This window comes from Sycon ciliatum, chromosome 8 (assembly GCF_964019385.1).
Source record: "Sycon ciliatum chromosome 8, ocSycCili1.1, whole genome shotgun sequence".
NCBI lineage: Eukaryota > Metazoa > Porifera > Calcarea > Leucosolenida > Sycettidae > Sycon > Sycon ciliatum.
Genome location: NC_088650.1, coordinates 11,577,623 through 11,597,485, shown reverse-complemented (window position 1 = coordinate 11,597,485; position 19,863 = coordinate 11,577,623). Strand labels below are relative to the sequence as shown.

Sequence of the window (19,863 nt, the reverse complement as noted above, 5' to 3'; positions counted from 1 at the left end):
ACGAGTCACGACACGTGGGAATGTCAACAGACAATCAGCTGAGAAGCCAGCCAGGACGTAATATTGCATTACATATCCATGTATAACGCAGCGATTGTACCACAACTTTCATAATTAATTTTACGCGGCCTTGATAACAGCACTATCTGCAGCGTGAGATAATTCGTATATAAAACCGAAAGTATGAACAAATCATTTGACAAACAAAACAACAAATCGGCGCCGCAAATGGCACTCATGCAAACTCAACACGGCAAAGCAAGGTTATCTACACAACTGCTCTCTCGCTGGTGCACTGCCAGCAACAGAACAGTCTCAAGCAAAGATGCACAAAGTAGAGCGAGTCACCGGCGTGCTGGGGATAAAGAGAAAACGAGTGCACCGCTGCAAATAAGAAGAATCTGCCCCGGGGGTGTGCGTGTTCCAAAGGACCAACACGAAGGCTACGCCATCAGGACACAATGCAACAACACACACACACACACACACACACACGCATACAGGGACGCACACGACTCGACGAAGTCGTACAGTTGTGAATCCCACCGTAGAGAACACTGCCGTTGCATTGAGGCAGCACCACGCTATGTGTTGAACGCACTCTCCATCTGGTAAGCTTCGATGGACGTGAACGTCACGTTGCTGTTGTTAGAGAAGAGCTCAACGTTCATGCTGTCGTCCTTGGTGGGATAGATGCGTTCGGTAATGACCAGCGCATTCTCCACAAACACCTCCAGCACACTACAAAACAGAGCACAGGACAAGAAAGAGCATTACAAGGACAGGCATAGAAACAACTACGGTCCAGTACTGCGAATCTGAATGTAGCAACAACTATGTGCATGGTATCCAATGAAAGCCTTGCCTAATAGGCAACATGCTTTCACGGTGACAGCACAGTACGCCCTCGCCTTGTTCACGCTGTCACCCTGAAACCATGTGCATGTACGCAGGATACCAAACACTCCCACAAGGTAAGCAACAGGAAGATGTCATGACCCACTCTGCCAGCTACACATAGCCCAAGTACTAGTACAAGTACTGGTTTGATTTTACTCTAGTAGTTCATTTTTTTCCCCGTAGGTTCAGTCCTACTGACCTTGGTGCTGCTCCGCTCTCCTGCCTTGGGTAATACATATGAAGCGGTGGAGTTTGCTCTAGAGTCTCGACTAGCACCAGGGGCGTCGGAAGTTATTATAGGGTGGTACGATCAGACAACTGGAGTATAATTTACTCGTGGGGGAGGGGTGGCTGAGACGAACTTTTTGGCAATTTAGAGCCCAAATCAGTGTATTAATATTATTATATATTGGTTCTAGGGGTACCTGGGGCAAAAAGTGGTACGGCCAATACCGTAGTGACACGGTACCGAGTCCGACGCCCCTGAGTACACTCTAGTACATTGTATTGGCAAACTCCATCACTTCACAACTCAAGGCAAGCTTCTTCGAACACTTACACCATGCCACATCATGGTCCAGAGCAACAAGCACAACGAATGATCCAGGTGTAGCAAGAAGGAGCCACGGGTGTGTGCGATCCCCGGTAGCCTAATCGGTAGGGCACTGTACCGGAAAGACAGTGGTGCTGGGTTCGAATCCTGCTCGTGAATCCTTCTTTTCCAACATGGAGCAATGGAGTTGCTATGGAGTTGTTATTGGTAAGATGGTCTGGTGGAAGTGGAATAGGTCAGCCACGAGCGCAGTATGAAGTGGTGGAGGTTGGCTAAATACAGTAGGTAAATCATGTACTTTGCAACGGCTAAGAGTTTGGCACATACTTGCTTCGCACGTATGCATAAACACAGGGTTCTGCTTTGAGAAACCCAGGGTGCAAAATTTAAGTAACACGCACACGCATGTGTACACCCCCCCCCCCCCCCACACACACACGCACACGCACACGCACACACACACACACACACACACACACGCATACACACACACACACAGACACACACACACATACACACACACGTCGGGGCCACTGACCTGTGGTCGATGAAGATTTGCACGGTCACAGAGTCCGTCACCGGAACCTCGTTGCTATGCACTGACGGGCCAAAGGTTGCTTCGAGTTCAGAGCGACGCTTCTCGCTGATACGGTCAGAGCGACGACCAACATTGGGATCGAGGCTCGGAGGTGCGTACTGGAAAGGAACATGCTTCTCCTCTGTAAAAGCCTCTGGGTTCAAGCTGGAGTTGAGTGTGGAAACTGACAGTACGCTGTTTTGCTGCATAGCGGAAAATCACATACACATCAATGTACACTATACATCGAACACGGTTGAGTAAGCGGTCACGTGCTCATGCGTACACCAGTCGCCTGGTCACCGTGCCTGCAGGCTACAACTTTCACACCAAGGATTCAACTCAAATGTTCAAAGCACGGAGTCGTAAGAGGTTTTTACGACTCCCTGGTTCAAAGGTTCAACTCGAGTGACATAAACGGGCGTGTAAATGAGCTTGTGACCGCTTACTCAACCGTGTTCGATTGGGAATAAGGGCCGAACGCTGCATCGCAGCCTTTTCGGACCAAAACCAGTCGACTCGAGTCAGCGGCCAAAAGACTACAACATATGGACCAATCGCGGTCATCCGCGCTTTTATAAGAACGAAACGGCGTTTTTAGTGACTTTTTCCATACAAATCCCTATCTAGTAGAGCGCAGTCACCCAGTTTCGGTGGAAGTGCGCAAGTTCGATTGGGAATAAAGGAGGAAGGGAGCGTCTCAGCTTCCTCGGACCAAGACCATTCGACTCAGCACCCTGAAGACTGCGACTGGTGAGAATTTGATTTTAGGGTATACTTCCCCTAAGAGTAGAGCCCACGCGCTCTCTTCCATTCACACATGCTTGGCATGCTGTGCCAAAAAATATCGAAAATATGAATTTGGGAAGTTGGTGACAGAGTGATATAATAGTGAGGAGGGCAAAGATAAGGGCCCATACGTGCACAGGAGTTTCGTTTCACCAACAAGGTTTCGCAGCAGCGAGGCTTGTGTCTCTCCTGCGCCGCCAGTTGTGTATGGTCACACAAACAGACAGGGCAAGGTCCTACTTTGGCGGAACAATGAGAGCGAAGTGGATTACGGTAGGGAGGGGGGGGGGGGGGGAATCCAAGTGGCCCATGAGTATCTCACGCATTTTTATTGCATGCACACCCGAAGCATACACATTTCGCAAAAGCAATTCCGTATACTTCCTCTGTATACAAAAACTTCGTGACTGCTGCAAAAACATGACCGCATGGTCAACTTTGGGAGTCCTGGCAATTGAACATTTTGCAGTCGGGATAAATTTGAAAGATGTGATAACTAAAGTTATGTGGACAATGCTTCGGTGAGCAACTGGTCCAAATTTGAGGCCAGTATTTCCTATAGAGTGGTTTCACATCCGTCACATGACCATTATGGGACAGCCATGTTGGTTCCAACTCCACTCAACCGCAGCATCTATGGGTCACATGATATCGGCCATGTTGGTTCCACTGTCCACATGCCATGATCACTTTCGGCACAAATTTAGTCACATGACAAACTGATGTGAAACCGCTCAATAGAAGTGCATTTAGTGCATTTAGTTATAGTTGATTGGATGGAAGTGGCTGGCCTTAAAAACCGGGCAAGACGTACAATGGAGGGCAATCCGGAGGAGATGTTCAACAAAGATGGCCTCATCGGCGGGGCCCTGCTCTTCAGGAAGCAGCAATTCGATCCCACAGTGCAGTTGAATCCAATGTTCACCTGCAAAAAGTGGCGAGAAAAGGCACAAAAAAAACACGCAACCAGAGTGTGAGGTGATAGAGAGGTTCCGCACTACGCAAAGCTGAGCAACTTTACGTAAGTGGGTGGGAAAACCCGTAAATTTGCAAGTTTGCACTCCACATACGGAAAGTTGTCTACGTAGAGCAAGTAGATAGGGCTCTGATAACGGAGGTGCTCCGTAAGTGGATTGGGGTACAAATTTATGACCCTCTCCCCAGGTCGACCCGACCGTACACTGCCGCGTTCTGAGTTGCCAAGGGCAGCTAATTCGAAAACTCCGTATGGTGGAACACAGATCCGCTTGCAGCGTACGTAAATTTACGATTGAGCGGGCTTTAAACTCTGATAAGGCCCTTGGCGGGAACGTCGCTGATTGGTCGGCTCCTGGACAACGAGACAGACCTCGTTCTAAGCATAGTCGAAGCACCTCGCCGCCTTTTCAAAGTACTCCCTAACAGATAGATAGAGGTTATGCGAACAATGTGATGGCGGTGAATCAACGGCACCAGGTATGTGTGCTACATGTATGCAGCGTGAGCCAGTGGAAACGCTTATGGGCGCTATGTATACAGTGTGAGGTGCTAGTGAGTCTCTAGGGTGTCGATAGTGCATCACGCTGTGCAAAGACTTCGCCAAAGCATCTCATACTGTACAAGCAGAAATATTCGTCCGGAGTTTAATGTCGTCTTTTTCGTCCAAGGAGCTTTCGGACTAGATTAAATGCTGGACTAATGTAGATTTTTCAAGGTTTTCAATACACTCTTGTGATGCATGGACAAAATTTTCAACCGGATGAACTCCCTTGCCTTGTAGTTGGACGAAATTATTGACCGACGAAATGTTCTGCCTGTGCAGTAACCTCTGTAGGATAGTTGTGTTCAGATCATCGTTGATATTGCAAATACAATCACTATGGCAACACAATGTAGTTTGAGGGAAGCAAGAGTGGTACAGTCAGCAGGAATGAAACCCGGGCCGTTGCAAAGCAGATGTGGGCATACGGCCAAAAATGGATTCTAACTCAGGCAGAAGAGAACTTCAGACTGGTAACTCGGCACATCTAAAATAGTTATCGATTAGTGAAGGCTAGTCACATGGCTCGTCTCACATTCATCTTGTAGACGAACACGAAGGACTTGCACCGGCTATCAGCGCAGCATGCAGCCTTGCACTCATCCAGCTGAGCTACCTCATAGCTAAGTAAGAAATACAGGGAGAAAGAGATACAAGGGAACGAGTTATGAAGCAACTATCCACGACTGAACAAGGTAAATAAGCAGTCAGAAAGTGCAATAACAGGGCACAAAACTGACAAGCTACTGAGATATTCAACGACCTGAAACCTATCGAAGTGAGAAAGAGATACGTGTGGATATATGCTAGTAGACCAACAGACAGACAGAGTGAGTGAGTGAGTGAGTGAGTGAGTGAGTGAGTGAGTGAGTGAGTGAGTGAGTGAGAGAGAGAGAGAGAGAGAGAGAGAGAGAGAGAGAGAGAGAGAGAGAGAGAGAGAGAGAGAGAGAGAGAGAGAGAGAGAGAGAGAGAGAGAGAGTTGCAGGTAACCTTACATATAGTAATCAAAGCCAGTTCGGTCCGACCCATGAGACACTGGAATATCAATACACTGAACTGTCATGACAAAATGGGTATAGCAGAAGTCATTCAGCACATGCGTACACACACACACACACACACACACACACACACACACACACACACACACACACACACACACACACACACACACACGCACGCACACACGCACATACACATGCACATATCCCACGTACACATAAACACACGGCCAATCGCACAAGCAGAGACTCAGAGTGTCGATAGTCGAAAGCAGAGTTGTACTAGGGTATGAGTAACTATGGAGACAGGTCACTCGACATTGCAGTTAAATTTGGTCAGGGACAACCCACACGACAAGGATATTCCATTAAAAATCGATCCCGATGAACCACAGATAAAATTACACAACAGTTAGTTCCGGATGTAAACTTTGTGGACTAGGTGAAACAGAATGCTGTCAATGACTTTATCACAACTACCCTCTACAGTACAAGCCCAGACAATATTATTCCCAAAGCCATGCAAAGAGACGTTGTGTAGTAGCGTCTGGCGTTGCCAGGGTCCTCACTGCTTTATTGTGTGTGTGCGTGCGCGTGCGCGCGCGCGTGTGTGTGTATGTGTGTGTGTGTGTGTGTGTGCGCGCGTGCGTGTGTGTGTATGTGTGTATGTGCATGCATGCGCGTGCGTGCGTTCGTGCGTGCGTATGTGCATGCCCTCTCCCGGTGAGACCCACGGGACCAGTTTCGGCAGTGAGCAAGTACAAGTATATGTTCGGAACAAAAAGAAACCAGTATTTGCCGTGTACCTGGCTTGGGGTTTGGATTGCTCTTAATAGCGATGGTTGTAAACTCAGATTTGTCGTCCGACATCAGCACATTGAAACCAGTCGAAAACTTAGCACTGGGCATAACGGTCACAGCAATAGTGGCACGGATGACCATCTACAAAACGACACACACACATACACACGCACACACACACACACACACACACACACACACACACACACACACACACACACACACACACACACACACACACAAAGGAGGTAAGGACAAAGGCTGTACATGTAGATGTACTTTTCTAAAGTAGTTATATACGGACTTTCAACTTTTCTAAAGTAGTTATATACGGACTTTCAACAAGAATAAGAGGATGAAAAAAGTGTTTTTGCTCCGAATTTCACGCACTAAGCGATCCTTAGGGCGCGTTTGGTTGGTACCACCTAGAACAGGATTCATCAGAACAGCGCGTTTGGTTGGCACTGCACCTGTTCTGGGTCGGCCAGAACATGTTCTGCTTGCTCCGGCCTCGAGGCCGGAGCAGACCGAGCAGTTTCACTTTTTCACAGTGAAACCTGGCTGGAACATCGATTTTGGTCCCAAATGATCACGTGCATACGCTTTTGGGTTGGACTCGTCGTACCATACACAGTGACCATGGTGACTCATACACATTATGAAGAATGCACCAAGTTTGGCATATTTTTCACAAAAATGTGCTCTGTTTCTGGAATACCGTTTGGTTGGCATGAGGCTGTTCCATGTGCACCAGCTGTTCGATCCTGTTCTAGATCGTACCAACCAAACGCACCCTTAGAAGGACTACAGACTTTCACGGTAATTTCGTCCGAAGCCTTAGCTCACATAGTAGAACGCAAATGGTTTACGTCCGGTACTTCACAGGGCCAAGTATGGAAGGCATGAGTAATGCGCCATGTGAGTACACTGGGATCAGGAATACTGGACAAGCAGAAATATTCGTCTGGAATTTAATTTCGTCTTTTTTGTCCAAGGAGCTTTTGGACGAAACGAGAGAGCTTGGAAGCTCAGGGCCCTGCGCTATGCTTTGTTGCCTAGCTCATCGTGCATGTTGTTAGAACTGATGGAAATGCTTTTTCCTTTGATTAGCTACATCATTGTATTGCAAAAACGTTTCAATGAGATACTGAAGTACAAGTAACGCCTTCTGCATAGCTATGGGACCGGCGCTGACTCTGCCGATCACGGGCGTTCTGGAGTCGACGGGATGTCTGTCCTGACGTTTCTTGGGACCGGCGCTGACTCTGCCGATCACGGGCGTTCTTCTTCTTATTATTATTATACTGACGGCAACTAACATCCATTCTGATTGCATTTACTCGTCTCCCTACTTCGTATTTTTTTCAGAAAATCTCCCCATACAGCAGGGAGTCGTTTACATAATATGACTCCCTGCTGTATGGGGAGATTTTCTGATTGCATTCACTCGTCTCCCTACTTCGTATTTTTTTCCAGAAAATCTCCCCATACAGCTGGGAGTCGTTTACATAATATGACTCCCTGCTATAGATCTACATGACTGTATATACGTTATAATTACTCAATCTGATACGTTATAATTATTATGCTATCAGCCTACATGCGATCCCCGGGCTGGTCGACAGGCGGACCAGCCAGCCTGCTAGTGGGTTCTCGGCCTCGCACACAAATCCACACAAAATGTTACTGCACTGAATGCATTCCCCCGATACACTTCACATATATACTCATTCTCTTGATGGTACCGTACTCTTGATGGTACGGGACAGGTAGGGGATAGCGCCAGGCATGTCGATGGCACAAACAAACAAACATATATTAGCCAGCTGTCTTTGCTGGTACGGTACAGTACGGTACAGATACGGGATAGCGCCAGACGTGACACAAACAAACAAACAAACAAACAAACAAACAAACAAACACCAAATTAAAGCTGTGTGGACCCTGGCTAGCGCCAGACGTTACTGAAGTAACGTCTTCTGCATAGCTACGGGAATTAAATGCCAGATTAATGTCGATTTGTCCAGCTTTTCAATACACTCTTGTGGTCCATGGGCGGAATTTTCAACCGGACGAACTCCCTTTCTTTGTAGTTGGACGAAATTATTGACCGACGAAATGTTCTGCCTGTACAGTACATGTACACTGTTCAGCACTGCACACAGCCACACACCCAGGCGGCTGTGTGTGTGTGTGTGTGTGTGTGTGTGTGTGTGTGTGTGTGTGTGTGTGTGTGTGTGTGTCCCATATGGTGCAGTGGTATGTGCAGTCGATTTCCAATCGAGAGGTTGCGGGTTCAATTCCCGACGATTATGGTCGCACACGTCTTTCTTCTCTTTCTCGGACTCTTCCTGACTTTTCTTTCATTCTCCTGGGTGGTTACCAACAGCCAGTGTACGCCGGAGTATGTGGTGTGTGTAGAAAAAAATTAGAAAAATGAAAAATAGGGATTCACTGGCCAGAAAAAGTCACTTCAAACAGCTGTGTGGTGAATACCAGGCTAAAAATAGTGGCGGTCAATTCATCAGCCTTGCAAGCTGTTGAATGGTGTAATCCCAGCACAAGTTGCTATGTCTAACATAGCTGTTCGCTATCATCGCTTCCGCGATGGGCATGTCTGAGGTCTGAGGTGTGTGTGTGTGTGCGTGCGTGCGTGCGTGCGTGCGTGTGTGTGTGTGTGTGTGTGTGTGTGTGTGTGTGTGTGTGTGTGGGATACTGGTGGTACAAACTACTAGTGTGTCCTTGCGCAACAAACAGAGGTTATGCGAGTGATTTCATGGGGTGAGTCAGAGGTACTTCTAATGGGCACTAATGGACCATCCAGCATTATCAATAATTTTCACGAAACGAAAAAGGTTATGACCCCCCCCCCCCTGAACGAAAAATATATCGACCTGACAGCTACTGTAGAATGGATTGATGTTTCAGTTGTCAATATTTTTCATGACGAAACTCTCCCCAACCCACCCACCCATAAACGAAACTTTCTCGTTTTGTGTAAAAGATTGATAATTATGGATGGCCCCTACAGTCCATTCACAAAAAGATGGGCGCCGGGCCCTGGCTCTGGCGAGCTCCCGTATTAGGCGATTTTTCAAGATTTTATCGTACACAGTGCAGTGCTGTGAAATTTGACATTTGAAAAAGGGTCCAAAAAGGGTACCTGAACTGGGGTTCGAACCGTACAATGCACTGTTGCAGGCACGGTCAAACGGCCTGGATTTTGATGGGTTTTCCCAATTCAGTGCTCTTGGGGCAAAACCTGGCCGAAATCCTATTCTTGCTATGGCTTGCTTTTTGGAGAAATAGACTTCAGAAACATAATTGGAAGAGGATTCCATAGGGGATTGCAGAAAAAAATTCTAAAAAAACTCAACGTTTGACCCATTTATGGCCAAAAGCTAGAAGTCCATCTTTTTCTGAATGGACTGTAAGTATAACCGTTACAGCGTGAGTCGATAGTGCAAGTGCAGTGCAGCGCTGTGCCGCGACTTCGCCAAAGTAGCTCAGCTGTTGATGGACTAGCATAACCTCCTTTTGGCCTTACCTGATTTCCGTAGAGCAATGGCAGAATTTCTGTCTCTCCCGAGTTCAGTGCCAAGCCATCAAGGCGACCAAGAGACTTGCCGTAGAGGAAGGAGACATCCTAACAAGAAAACGATCAGCAGAGACAAGCATAGTGGGAATAAGGAAAAGGTGAATGCAATGTTGTGAACTGGGACACCGCCAGCCATACAGTGTCAGCAATGGGTTGCAACACAGCAGAGTCCTCCAATGGGCTCACTCTTCTTTCATATTCCTATCCCAGACTCCTGTTTCCGGAATAGATTGAGTCCAATAACAGCATTGCAGCTACCGGTAGTCAGTAGCTTTAAAAAAAAACAAAGAAGATGTGGTCAGATGCACACGCGTGGTGTACGCTGTTGCGACCAAACGCTCAAGCGTATGGCAGCACTGCTTACCTCTGGTGCCTGAAAGCCAACCTCTTCATCTGGCAGAGAGAGAACCATGCGTGGCAAACTGACAATACCTAACAGCACGAACAAAACAACATACAACAAGAATAAGAGGATTAAAAAGTGTTTTACTCCGAGTTTCACGCACTAATAGGCCATTCACACGACGGGCAAACTTACTTTTATCGTACCGTTTCCTAGGATATTTACTCGGATACGATAAACTTGGACACACGCGTGCAACTGATTTTTTATCTTGGCCGAGGCCCTTTTGCTCGCGATTATCTTTGCACGCCAGGAAAAGATTTAAGTGTCGGATGTTGAAAGTGCGTACTGCAAATGCAGTGCTTGAAACAAGGGAAAATTCAAAATTGAAACATTTCCCGGCATTTTCAGGAGGTCACTATGGATACATTGACGGTTGCAAAGTTTGCCCAGCACCGTATGAACTGGATCACGGTTTGCCAGTGTTATCTTGGTCACACGCGTGCAAATGTTTGCACGTCGTGTGAATGGCCTAAAACGGGCCATCCGCAAACACCGATATTTATTTAGAACCCCCCTCCCCGCTGAGAAACGAACACATACAAACGGTACGTAGTATCGATATTCTTTTCGTTTTTTTCTGGACGAGCCCACACATACAAAATATGCATCGATATGGGTGGGTGGGGGCTGAAAAATACTAAAACTTCTCGTTTGTAAAAAATCGGTAACCCAGACGGCCCCTAAAGCGATCATCAGAAAACAAAACATTTACTGGACAGCCTGGAACCTCTCTCTTTTACAAAACAACATACATGTACAAGCTTGCAGCCTATATCAATCATATCTTCTGAAAATTGAAGTCAAGTTGCTGTCTGATGATCGGTTAAAACCACGAAACTTGGAGTTACAGCAGAAATGCTTTTGATTCCTCTCAAGTGTGTGCACATGTGCATACAATGCTGCTCACTGAGATCCGATGATCGTGTGAGTTCAGTCTGTGTTCTGCACTAGTGCACAGTGTAGTGTTTGCAGGTTTGGGGTCGCATGGCGCCCGGCGTGCACTTGACTCACCCGTTAGGATTTCAATGATCTGCACTGTGTTTGATTAGGAAAAATGGCACCGAATATTACAGAAATGCACAAGACAATGGCTGCGGAATCGAGCAGACGAAGGCACACCAACACACACACACACACACACACACACACACACACACACACACACACACACACACACACACACACACACACACACACACACACACACACACACACACACACACTGTACACACACACAAGGCTTACCGGCATACGTGTCGTGCACTTGCCAGCCGATGCTCTTCATCTCGTCAACAGCCCCGATGACCAGACGGCGACCTAGCGTATCCAGGATACTGCTGGTATGGTCCAGTCTGCCATAGTCAGCATGTCGAAGGGAGTACACCTTGAACGCATTGGGATTGGTGAAGTTAAACTGCAACACAAACAAAGAACAGGTGCATAAATATCTCTTTAAAACACCTCCACTACCACAGTCTTTCACTGCAATTGCAATCCTGTGATCTCCAAATTCACCCTTCACCCTTCACCCTTGGGGATTCAGAAGGGAGTTACATGTATTGAAGGAACGTGCATAAATAATTTTAAAAAATGGGTTTTTTACATTAGTGTCAGTTTGATTGACTTTCCGTAACTGCAGCAATGAACTATCGTCAAGGATCGGGGGGGGGGGGGGGAGTAGACCCGACCATATCAGTAGCACATGTGCCACAGATATTTGAGAAAGGCGACAGATCAACTTCGAGAACAGATGCAGCAGCGGTCTTCAAACTCAGCTGGTCTCTCAATGCAGGGCAATGCTGGCACATTTAATAAATTCGGCGCTAAAGAGCAGTGGTTGTCGAGACTTAATGGCTGCCGAAACCAGTTGTCTGCCCGATCACGCTTTAGCTGGAAAGGAATAGGCTGCCGTGCGGCCTGCACGCACATCACTACCACCTACCAGGCCACTGATGCAGAATGAGCCAGCCTCTTGTGGAAACGTCACCGTAAGAACCTGCTGCTTGAAGCTGAGCTGAGCATTGATCACCTCGTAAAAATCGACGCTCCTACAGCGGAGACAGAAAGGGAGAGATATCAGGTGAAAGGTGAATCAGAAGTGGCGTTTGCATCAGAGAGACTAGATATGAGCGCTTGGCTGAGTAGATGAGAGTAATGTGTGAATGGCTGCAACGGAGTTTGCGAATCCTTAGACGAGTTTGTCAGGGAGGACTTGATTTAAAAATGAACCAAAGCATCCATACACAGTGTATGTTATCATGATGGTCACATACCAATGTTGGGTACAGTACTACTGTCGGGCGCCGAAGAACTGGGGGGTCAAGGTTCTAGCCTAGCCCGTTCTTATTGTTAGCGAACACAGCAGTTTTGTTCTTATTCGACGTGCAGTCTTACATGTACATTTTAAGGAGTTATGAGTGTACAGTATGGTTTCCGTTCTTATCTGCAAACATCCGGCCTAGACCGTTCTTAAAAATTGGTGAACTTCTAGCCTGGCCGTTCTTCGGCGGTCTGTTCCTCGGCGGTCTGTTCCTCGGCGGTCTGTTCCTCGGCGGTCTGTTCTTCGGCGGTCTGTTCCTCGGCGGTCTGTTCCTCGGCGGTCTGTTCCTCGGCGGTCTGTTCCTCGGCGGTCTGTTCTTCGGCGGTCTGTTCTTCGGCGGTCTGTTCTTCGGCGGTCTGTTCTTCGGCGGTCTGTTCCTCGGCGGTCTGTTCCTCGGCGGTCTGTTCTTCGGCGGTCTGTTCTTCGGCGGTCTGTTCCTCGGCGGTCTGTTCCTCGGCGGTCTGTTCTTCGGCGGTCTGTTCTTCGGCGGTCTGTTCTTCGGCGGTCTGTTCTTCGGCGGTCTGTTCTTCGGCGGTCTGTTCTTCGGCGCCCGACAGTACTGTACAGCTATTTCCTATTCCACACACACACGCACACACACACACGCACACACACACACACACACACACACACACACACACACACACACACACACACAGACCATAGCGTCAGCGCATTACGCATACACTCACTTTGCCGTGGCGCCAAAGTAAGAATCGCCCTGCCAGAAGACGCCGTGCGATGTCCAGGTCTTCAGGTCGCTACTCTCGTACAGATAGGTGACGGGAACGGAGCCATTGTCCGCGTGAATACCTGCAACAAACAAACACACGCACGCACAGCATACCGTACAAAGTACTGTATAAGCAGAAATATTCGTCTGGAATTTAATTTCGTCTTTTTCGTCCAAGGAGCTTTTGGACTAAATTAAATGTAGGACTAATGTCGATTTGTCCAGCTTTTCAATACACTCTTATGATCCATGGACGAAATTTGCAACCGGACCGTTTCTTTGGAGTTGGACGAAATTATTGACCGACAAAAATGTCTGCCTGTACAGTACTGGATATGTCATGACCTGGGTCAGACTCGTCGTGAAAACGACCATGCATTGAGCTCCAGCAAGTCAGAAGCTGGACTCCGAAATAGTCTACAGTTCTGTAAGAACTGGACGGGTCAAAAATGATCTTGACAGTTGACTGAGTATTGAAATTTACAACAGGTTTTTGTTCCACAGCTGACATAGAATCAGTACTTGTAGATTTGAGAACCTGGATATTCTCTATGCTAAGTTATGATAAGTTCGTCTGGACACGGCGGATGACGCACTGCTTACCTTTCGTGTAGGAGCTGTTCAGAGTGGAGCCAGCCAGTAAGTAGTACTGCGTTGTGCCGTTCTATACACACAGTGCCACACATAAAGCAAAGCATGCTGGTTTGTAGCAGGAACTGTGCACCAAGATATTTCATTTATTTTATTTATTTATTTATTTTTAATTTATTTTTAATTACATAGTTTCAGCTTAACTAGTACAACACACGTGAAAAGGTCACTGACACTCATAATAATATTATCGTGTGTACATACAGAGTACATGTGCAAGTGGTAATCCAGCACTAAGTTGACGGCAGAGCATACGCAGAGATGCTTGCCCAAAGTCAGTGGTGCACGCATGCAGCCATACGCTTTCCAGCGGCACGGCTCACAGAGCCTGCGTGCAGCTCAACATCGGGTCAGCTCCACTCACCGACCAAATGCGAACGTCGGTGAAGTTGCTGGCGCCCTCGGGCGGTGTGATGATCGGCTTCAGAGACAACTCGACCCACTGGACCATTTTCTCGTCCACCGAGTGCACAAGGTAGACACCATCACCTCGTAGCAGTGCCGCTACAGCTCTGAAGAGACAACAAACAAATTGCACACATATCTAGCCACTATATTGCACGATGAAAAACGACCAAACACGGTTGAAAGCTGAGCAAGGCAAACACAATGTTCTTCTAGCAGTGTTACTGTACATCAAAATTCAAAAATGTAATAGAAATCTCACAACTTCAAAGCATATGACACGTAGTTCAAAGTAGTTTTCATATGGCAGCGCACCCACCAGCGCCTTATCAAGGGAGCTGTACCCCTCCTTCTACCGCACAGGACAACTGTGCTGACACGTATTGGCTCACAGCGCCAGACTGTTTTTCTTCACAAAGTGACTTGTACTTGCAGGGAAAAGACGCCAAGAGGTTTGGCTTTAAAGTAGGCATGTATACTATTCAAAACAAGCTGCCAGTGCAGAGACAAACCATACTCTACACAAACACATACGCACTACCAGTAGTTAGCATACTTGGTGGAGTTGAACGACGGCTGAGCGACGGAAATGGACGTCGTTCCCGCCGGAATGCCGCGCAAAAGGGTAGCCTCCCAGCTCATCAAATTTGTGCTGGTCGTGTGATACCAGCTATCTGTTAACGTGCAGAGCACCAACAACAGAACACAGCGTATAAACTAGTGCTAGTTGTTTGGCTGACAGCATGTTACAAGGTGGAGGACGCACCGTGTTTGAAAACAGTGCTCCTTATCACAACCTCCACGGTTGGCTTGTGACATGCTGTCAACCAAACAACATGTTTTCAACCAAGCAAGGCTTATCTAATACCAAGCCAGTACTAGTAGGTGAACACAGGGGATGCAATGGTCCACCCAGACCCAGCTCCTCGTAGCATCTCAATCTGAGTTCCTCGCAAAGGTATCACCAGATAGCCGACAAACAATTAGCCAGGAAAACTATCCCATTTCACACTGCACTCGTGTGATGCATTCATCAACACGTACATGATCAAAATTACCGTCTACATTGTAAGTCGCAACATTTCAGCCCGTAAAATTTAACATCGACAGAAATACCGGCAGACCTTGCTCATTACGTACGTCATGACCCGGATCGGACTCGTCGTGAAAGCGACCACGCATTGAGTTCAGCAGCCAAAAGCTGGACTCCGAAATATCATAGAGTTCTGCAAGAACCATGATTAGTCCTGCGAAGGATTTGGCACTTTCGTTAGTTGAGCAATCATGGCTTACAACTGGTGGCCGAGGGCCACCAAGTGTTGTCGTACGTTGGCAACACCTTCAGTACAGATCGTCAGTGTTGTACTCACTACGCTGTTGAGCTTGAGGGGACCACGCTTAGTCCTGCAAGGGAGCTGACACCCTTGTTAGTTGAGCAAGAGTGGCGCCTCTTCTCGTGTCAAAAGATGCAAAGGGTCGACAGTACTTCGAGTACTGTAGACCCTAGGCCCGTTGGCAAGAACACGGCATTGCCGTTATGCACCCTACGGGGAAGGCGCGGGAAGGGCCTGCGGGTACAGGAGCGGCAATAATCATGGTGGCAACTATGTTACGCGACCGCCAGCAAGGCCGACGTACGAAGTCGTAGCTGAATCCCGCAACTTGCTATCTAATTATGTCACTTGCGCTCCCCGTAATGCTGTATGCAAAATGTCACTAAAAGCACCATTTTGTTCTTATAAAAGCTCGGATGACCGCGATTGGCCCATATGTTGTAGTCTTTTGGACGCTGAGTCGACTGGTTTTGGTCCGAGAAAGCTGCGATGCAGCGTTCGGCCGTTATTCCCAATCGAACACAGTCATATAATAAGCGGTCGCGTGCTCATGCGTACACCGGTCACATGGTCACCATGCCTGCAGGGTACAGCTTACAGCTGTTTGAGCGTGTTCCTGTCACTCGAGTTAAACCATTGAACCTTTGAGTGGAAACTTGGTGTGAAAGTTGTAGCCTGCAGGCACGGTGACAAGGCGACTGGGGTACGCATGAGTACGTCGCCCTTTAATGATAGTATGCTAGCAGAGTGCATGAAATAATCAAGTAGGACACAGGATAGGTGCCTGGGAGCGGGGAGACTTACCAATAGCATCGACACTGTTATCATCAGTGGGCAATGAGGAGCAGTGGTAAAAGACGTGATAAACCAATCTGCCATTGACTGCACATAAGCAAGCAAGCAAGCACAGAAATACAACACCACCCAAGACAACTTGTATGTATAGGGCGGCACTCAGAAAAAAATTGCCTGCACAGCCTGCATGCCAAAGAACGTGTCAGTGCCCTTGCCAACAATGATGGTGCACTCTTCCTGTGAAAGAAATCGAGAAAAAAAATGATCGCCTGGAGAACCCGGGTATCGATCCCGGTACCTCTCGCATGCTAAGCGAGCGCTCTACCATGTGAGCTAGTCCCCCTGCACACTTCTGGAGAATGCCAACACACACTTGGACTGAACGTTTTCAAAGACGGGACAGTCTGACGGCGTCCAATGTGAACACCACGAAACGGGAACGCAACCGTACTGCCGTACGGATCGAGAAGCGACGGGAAGAGTTGGATCGATCCAACTTTTCATACCGTAGACGAGCGTAGACGGGGACGCAAGCGTACAAAACAGGTGCATTTTGAGCGTGAACAGAAGACGGCATCATGCGCCGACTACTCCCGATTCGTACTTGGACATTTTTAGCATTTCGAACACTGCGCTTCCCATGATAACTCGCAGAATGGCTAACACGACTTGAGTTGAATTTTAGCAAGGTAAGGTCTGATGTCACTTATGGAATTTAGAGATAGTTCAGGAGCGTGACAGACGAATTGTTTTATCATTTCCTGGAGCTATCATCCTGTAACCGTCGGCATTCTTTGTTACCGTGGGTCCTAGCTTGTGCACATTTTCGCTGCGCTCACCTTTCCCTCTTCGGTCCTACGTAACCATGAACCTTCCAAGTTGGAAGGCTGTTGGGGTTCGCGCACTGGGGACGTGTTAGAGCTAGGTCTCCAGTTGCTGAATATCTCAGTAGCCTGTCAGTTTTGTGCCCTATTGTCGCACGTTCTGACTCTTTATCATCTTGTTACAGTCGTGGATAGTTGCTGCATAACTCGTTCGCATGTGTTTTCTTCTCTTTTTGGACATGGATATGTGCGACAATGCATACCCCCCCCCCCCCCCCCCCCCCTCAGCCCATCCTATCTTACTTTCTGAGTATGCTAGGCTGGGATAATCCAATCTTCCTCGCTCGCATGTCAGGTGATAACGAGGCCGATAGTCAATGTTTGGATACGTCGTGCCAACACCCTCCGAACGCCTTGTTGCACCGCATACACCAAGCAGTGCAATTGCTGCGACTAGCTGCAGTACTGCCATCATAACTACCAACAAGAGACAGGTATAGGAGTTATGCTCTGAGGTTCGTTTGCAATGAAACAAACTGTTCACAAAGGAATGCCTCCAACACAACTACCGGTAAGACCAAAACAGTTCGCGAAAGCTGAGCTACAGGTACCCAAACCATAAAGCACTTCACACTTGGACGCGTATGGGAGCTCGATCTCGGACCAATCAATCAGTCAGATCCTAGATCCTGCCAATTATTTTTATTTTCAGCAAGACAGTTCGAACAACAGCGTGCACCAGGTACGGTACGGTGCATCGCATCCCACACATGGTTTGCATCACGTGGCGACCAGCTGCTCGAAGAGTTTGCAGTGCTTTGCACGGCCACGCGTGGGGTAGATCTACGGAGTGTCCGACTCGACTGCCCATAGACATAGTGGGTAGGACTAAAGCCGTAAAGGGACAAGCCCAACTTTTTTTGCAGTTTTCTGTCATAAAAAAATAAACGTCACAGGCTGCTCTTCGCAGGTGTCCGCGTCGGAGCGGTCCTGGCGAGCGACCGCATCTCAGTGGGACACCTGTCCGTGGCCGTTGTACTGGAAATCTGTGGCAGAACCTTGCCATGCCAGAGGCTACACACACCCGGGTACCTATACCGGGATAGACAAATCCTTGGTGTTGCTCCTTTCATTTTTATTTGTTCTTGCTGAGAAAGAAACGTTGCTGCTTGGAAAGCTTTCTGTTCACTCCAGCGACTTTCCTCTAGTAACGTTGCTCACTGATAATGATCATAGCTCGTGATACCAATGGTTAAGAGAAGCTGGGTTTCTTGCCATTAATTTTGCAACTTCCTGGCTCTGAAAATATAGCTTGAACAAATAAGAGCTCCAAGTATTTTAGTTTTAGATTTCGATGTGCCAGACCTATCGTTACGAGATGCAGAGATGAGGAGCAAGGGAGGCGTTGGATTAATGCCAATAATGGTGTTTATGGCCCAGACAACGCCAGCGATTTTCACTTGTCAAGAGGACAGTCAAGTTGGAGCAGGCAGATGACAGATTATTTGAGCATTTATAGCGGAGTGGGTGGTTTGCTAAAGAGAATCGTCTCAGTACCTCATGGTTACTAGTATCTGACAAATGCCTCTTATTGCTAGTCTGCATTAGAGCATAGCAGAATTGATCATGTCACAAGTAGTGTCAAGACTTGATGTCCTACGATTATACTCAGATCATGTTGTAACTTCACGGGAATATCCGTCCTGCCACTTTACGCTCTCCCAAAATTGCCTGCAGGAGTCACGTGCCTGTGCAAGGGACAATGCGTTTGCATTGCTTACGGATGCAAGCGGATGGAGTGTAGACCAGATGAGAAAAAGTGATCCGGATATTCAACTAGCTTGGACCGCCATTATAAATTTGCCTGATGCCTGGACTATCTGAACATTGCTCCAAACCAATCCACAGAAGCAATACCCACACAGGAAGCCAAATGATAAACCCATTCATCAGCTATCGAACCTTTCATCAAAACATAATGCAGTGCATGCCAACTACTACTCAAACGAGATCAACGGATGCCACATGCCACACAGATACAACGTGGAGGCTCAGTATTTTCAAGACCCCGTGCAGTCTAGACAACTAGAACAACGAGGTTTGCACCTAATGTCCCTCGATTTGCTTGCCGTATTTAGTTCCTTGCAATTGAAGCAAGCCGTATCCGAGAACCAGTCACTGAGTTTGCAGTGTCGTCGTCGCGTGTATGTTGCCGTGGTGCTCTCTACCCTCCTGTACGGCGCGGAGACCTGGACAACGAAGGCTCCGGACCTACGACACCTCAACCTTTTCCACCATCAATGTCTCAGATCTATCGTTGGAGTGTCGCGACGGCAGCAATGGGAGACCCACGCAACGTCCTCAGCCCTTGCAAAGACCCTTGGAGTGCCTGAGGACATTGGTCACATCATACGGGAATGACGTTTGCGCTGGCTTGGACACGTGGCACGGAGGGAAGATCACCGGTTGCCGAAGTGTGTTCTCTTCTGGGAACTGCCTGCCCCGCGCCCCGCGCGTGATCCACGCAAGAGGTGGAGGGACGTTGTTATGCATGACTTTGCGTCGGTTGAGCCACCGGTACCAACATGTGGATGGTACGATGCAGCCCAGAACCATCCGGAGTGGCGTGCCATTGCCCGTCGACCACACAAGGCACC

General features: G+C 47.9%; 1 protein-coding gene and 1 non-coding gene across 2 annotated transcripts; both read right to left on the bottom strand.

The window, feature by feature from the left end:
- Positions 1 to 23: 23 nt before the first annotated feature.
- On the bottom strand, positions 24 to 17,927 carry LOC135823418 (uncharacterized). Its single transcript, XM_065336268.1, has 16 exons — positions 17,510 to 17,927; positions 16,392 to 16,469; positions 14,810 to 14,927; positions 14,213 to 14,360; positions 13,801 to 13,861; positions 13,157 to 13,277; positions 12,087 to 12,192; positions 11,390 to 11,558; positions 10,103 to 10,170; positions 9,688 to 9,786; positions 6,146 to 6,281; positions 5,334 to 5,394; positions 4,874 to 4,961; positions 3,634 to 3,744; positions 1,992 to 2,233; positions 24 to 741 (listed from the first exon to the last, which is right to left on the bottom strand). Exons 1-16 carry the CDS (start codon positions 17,679 to 17,681, stop codon positions 585 to 587), a joined length of 1,935 nt encoding a protein of 644 aa, XP_065192340.1. The 5' UTR covers positions 17,682 to 17,927; the 3' UTR covers positions 24 to 584.
- Positions 16,653 to 16,725, bottom strand: Trnaa-agc (transfer RNA alanine (anticodon AGC)). Its single transcript has one exon. It is a non-coding gene; the product is annotated as a tRNA-Ala (tRNA).
- Positions 17,928 to 19,863: the final 1,936 nt, after the last annotated feature.

Bases quoted from the DNA above. Each gene is read 5' to 3' on its own strand.
- LOC135823418 (XM_065336268.1), bottom strand. From the start codon at position 17,681: ATGATGGCAGTACTGCAGCTAGTCGCAGCAATTGCACTGCTTGGTGTA. The intron at 6,282-9,687 runs GTAAGGCCAAAA...GTCGTTTTGTAG, and splicing joins CATTGCTCTACGGAAATCAG to ATGGTCATCCGTGCCACTAT. The intron at 5,395-6,145 runs GTACACGGCAAA...TTGTCATGACAG, and splicing joins CAATCCAAACCCCAAGCCAG to TTCAGTGTATTGATATTCCA.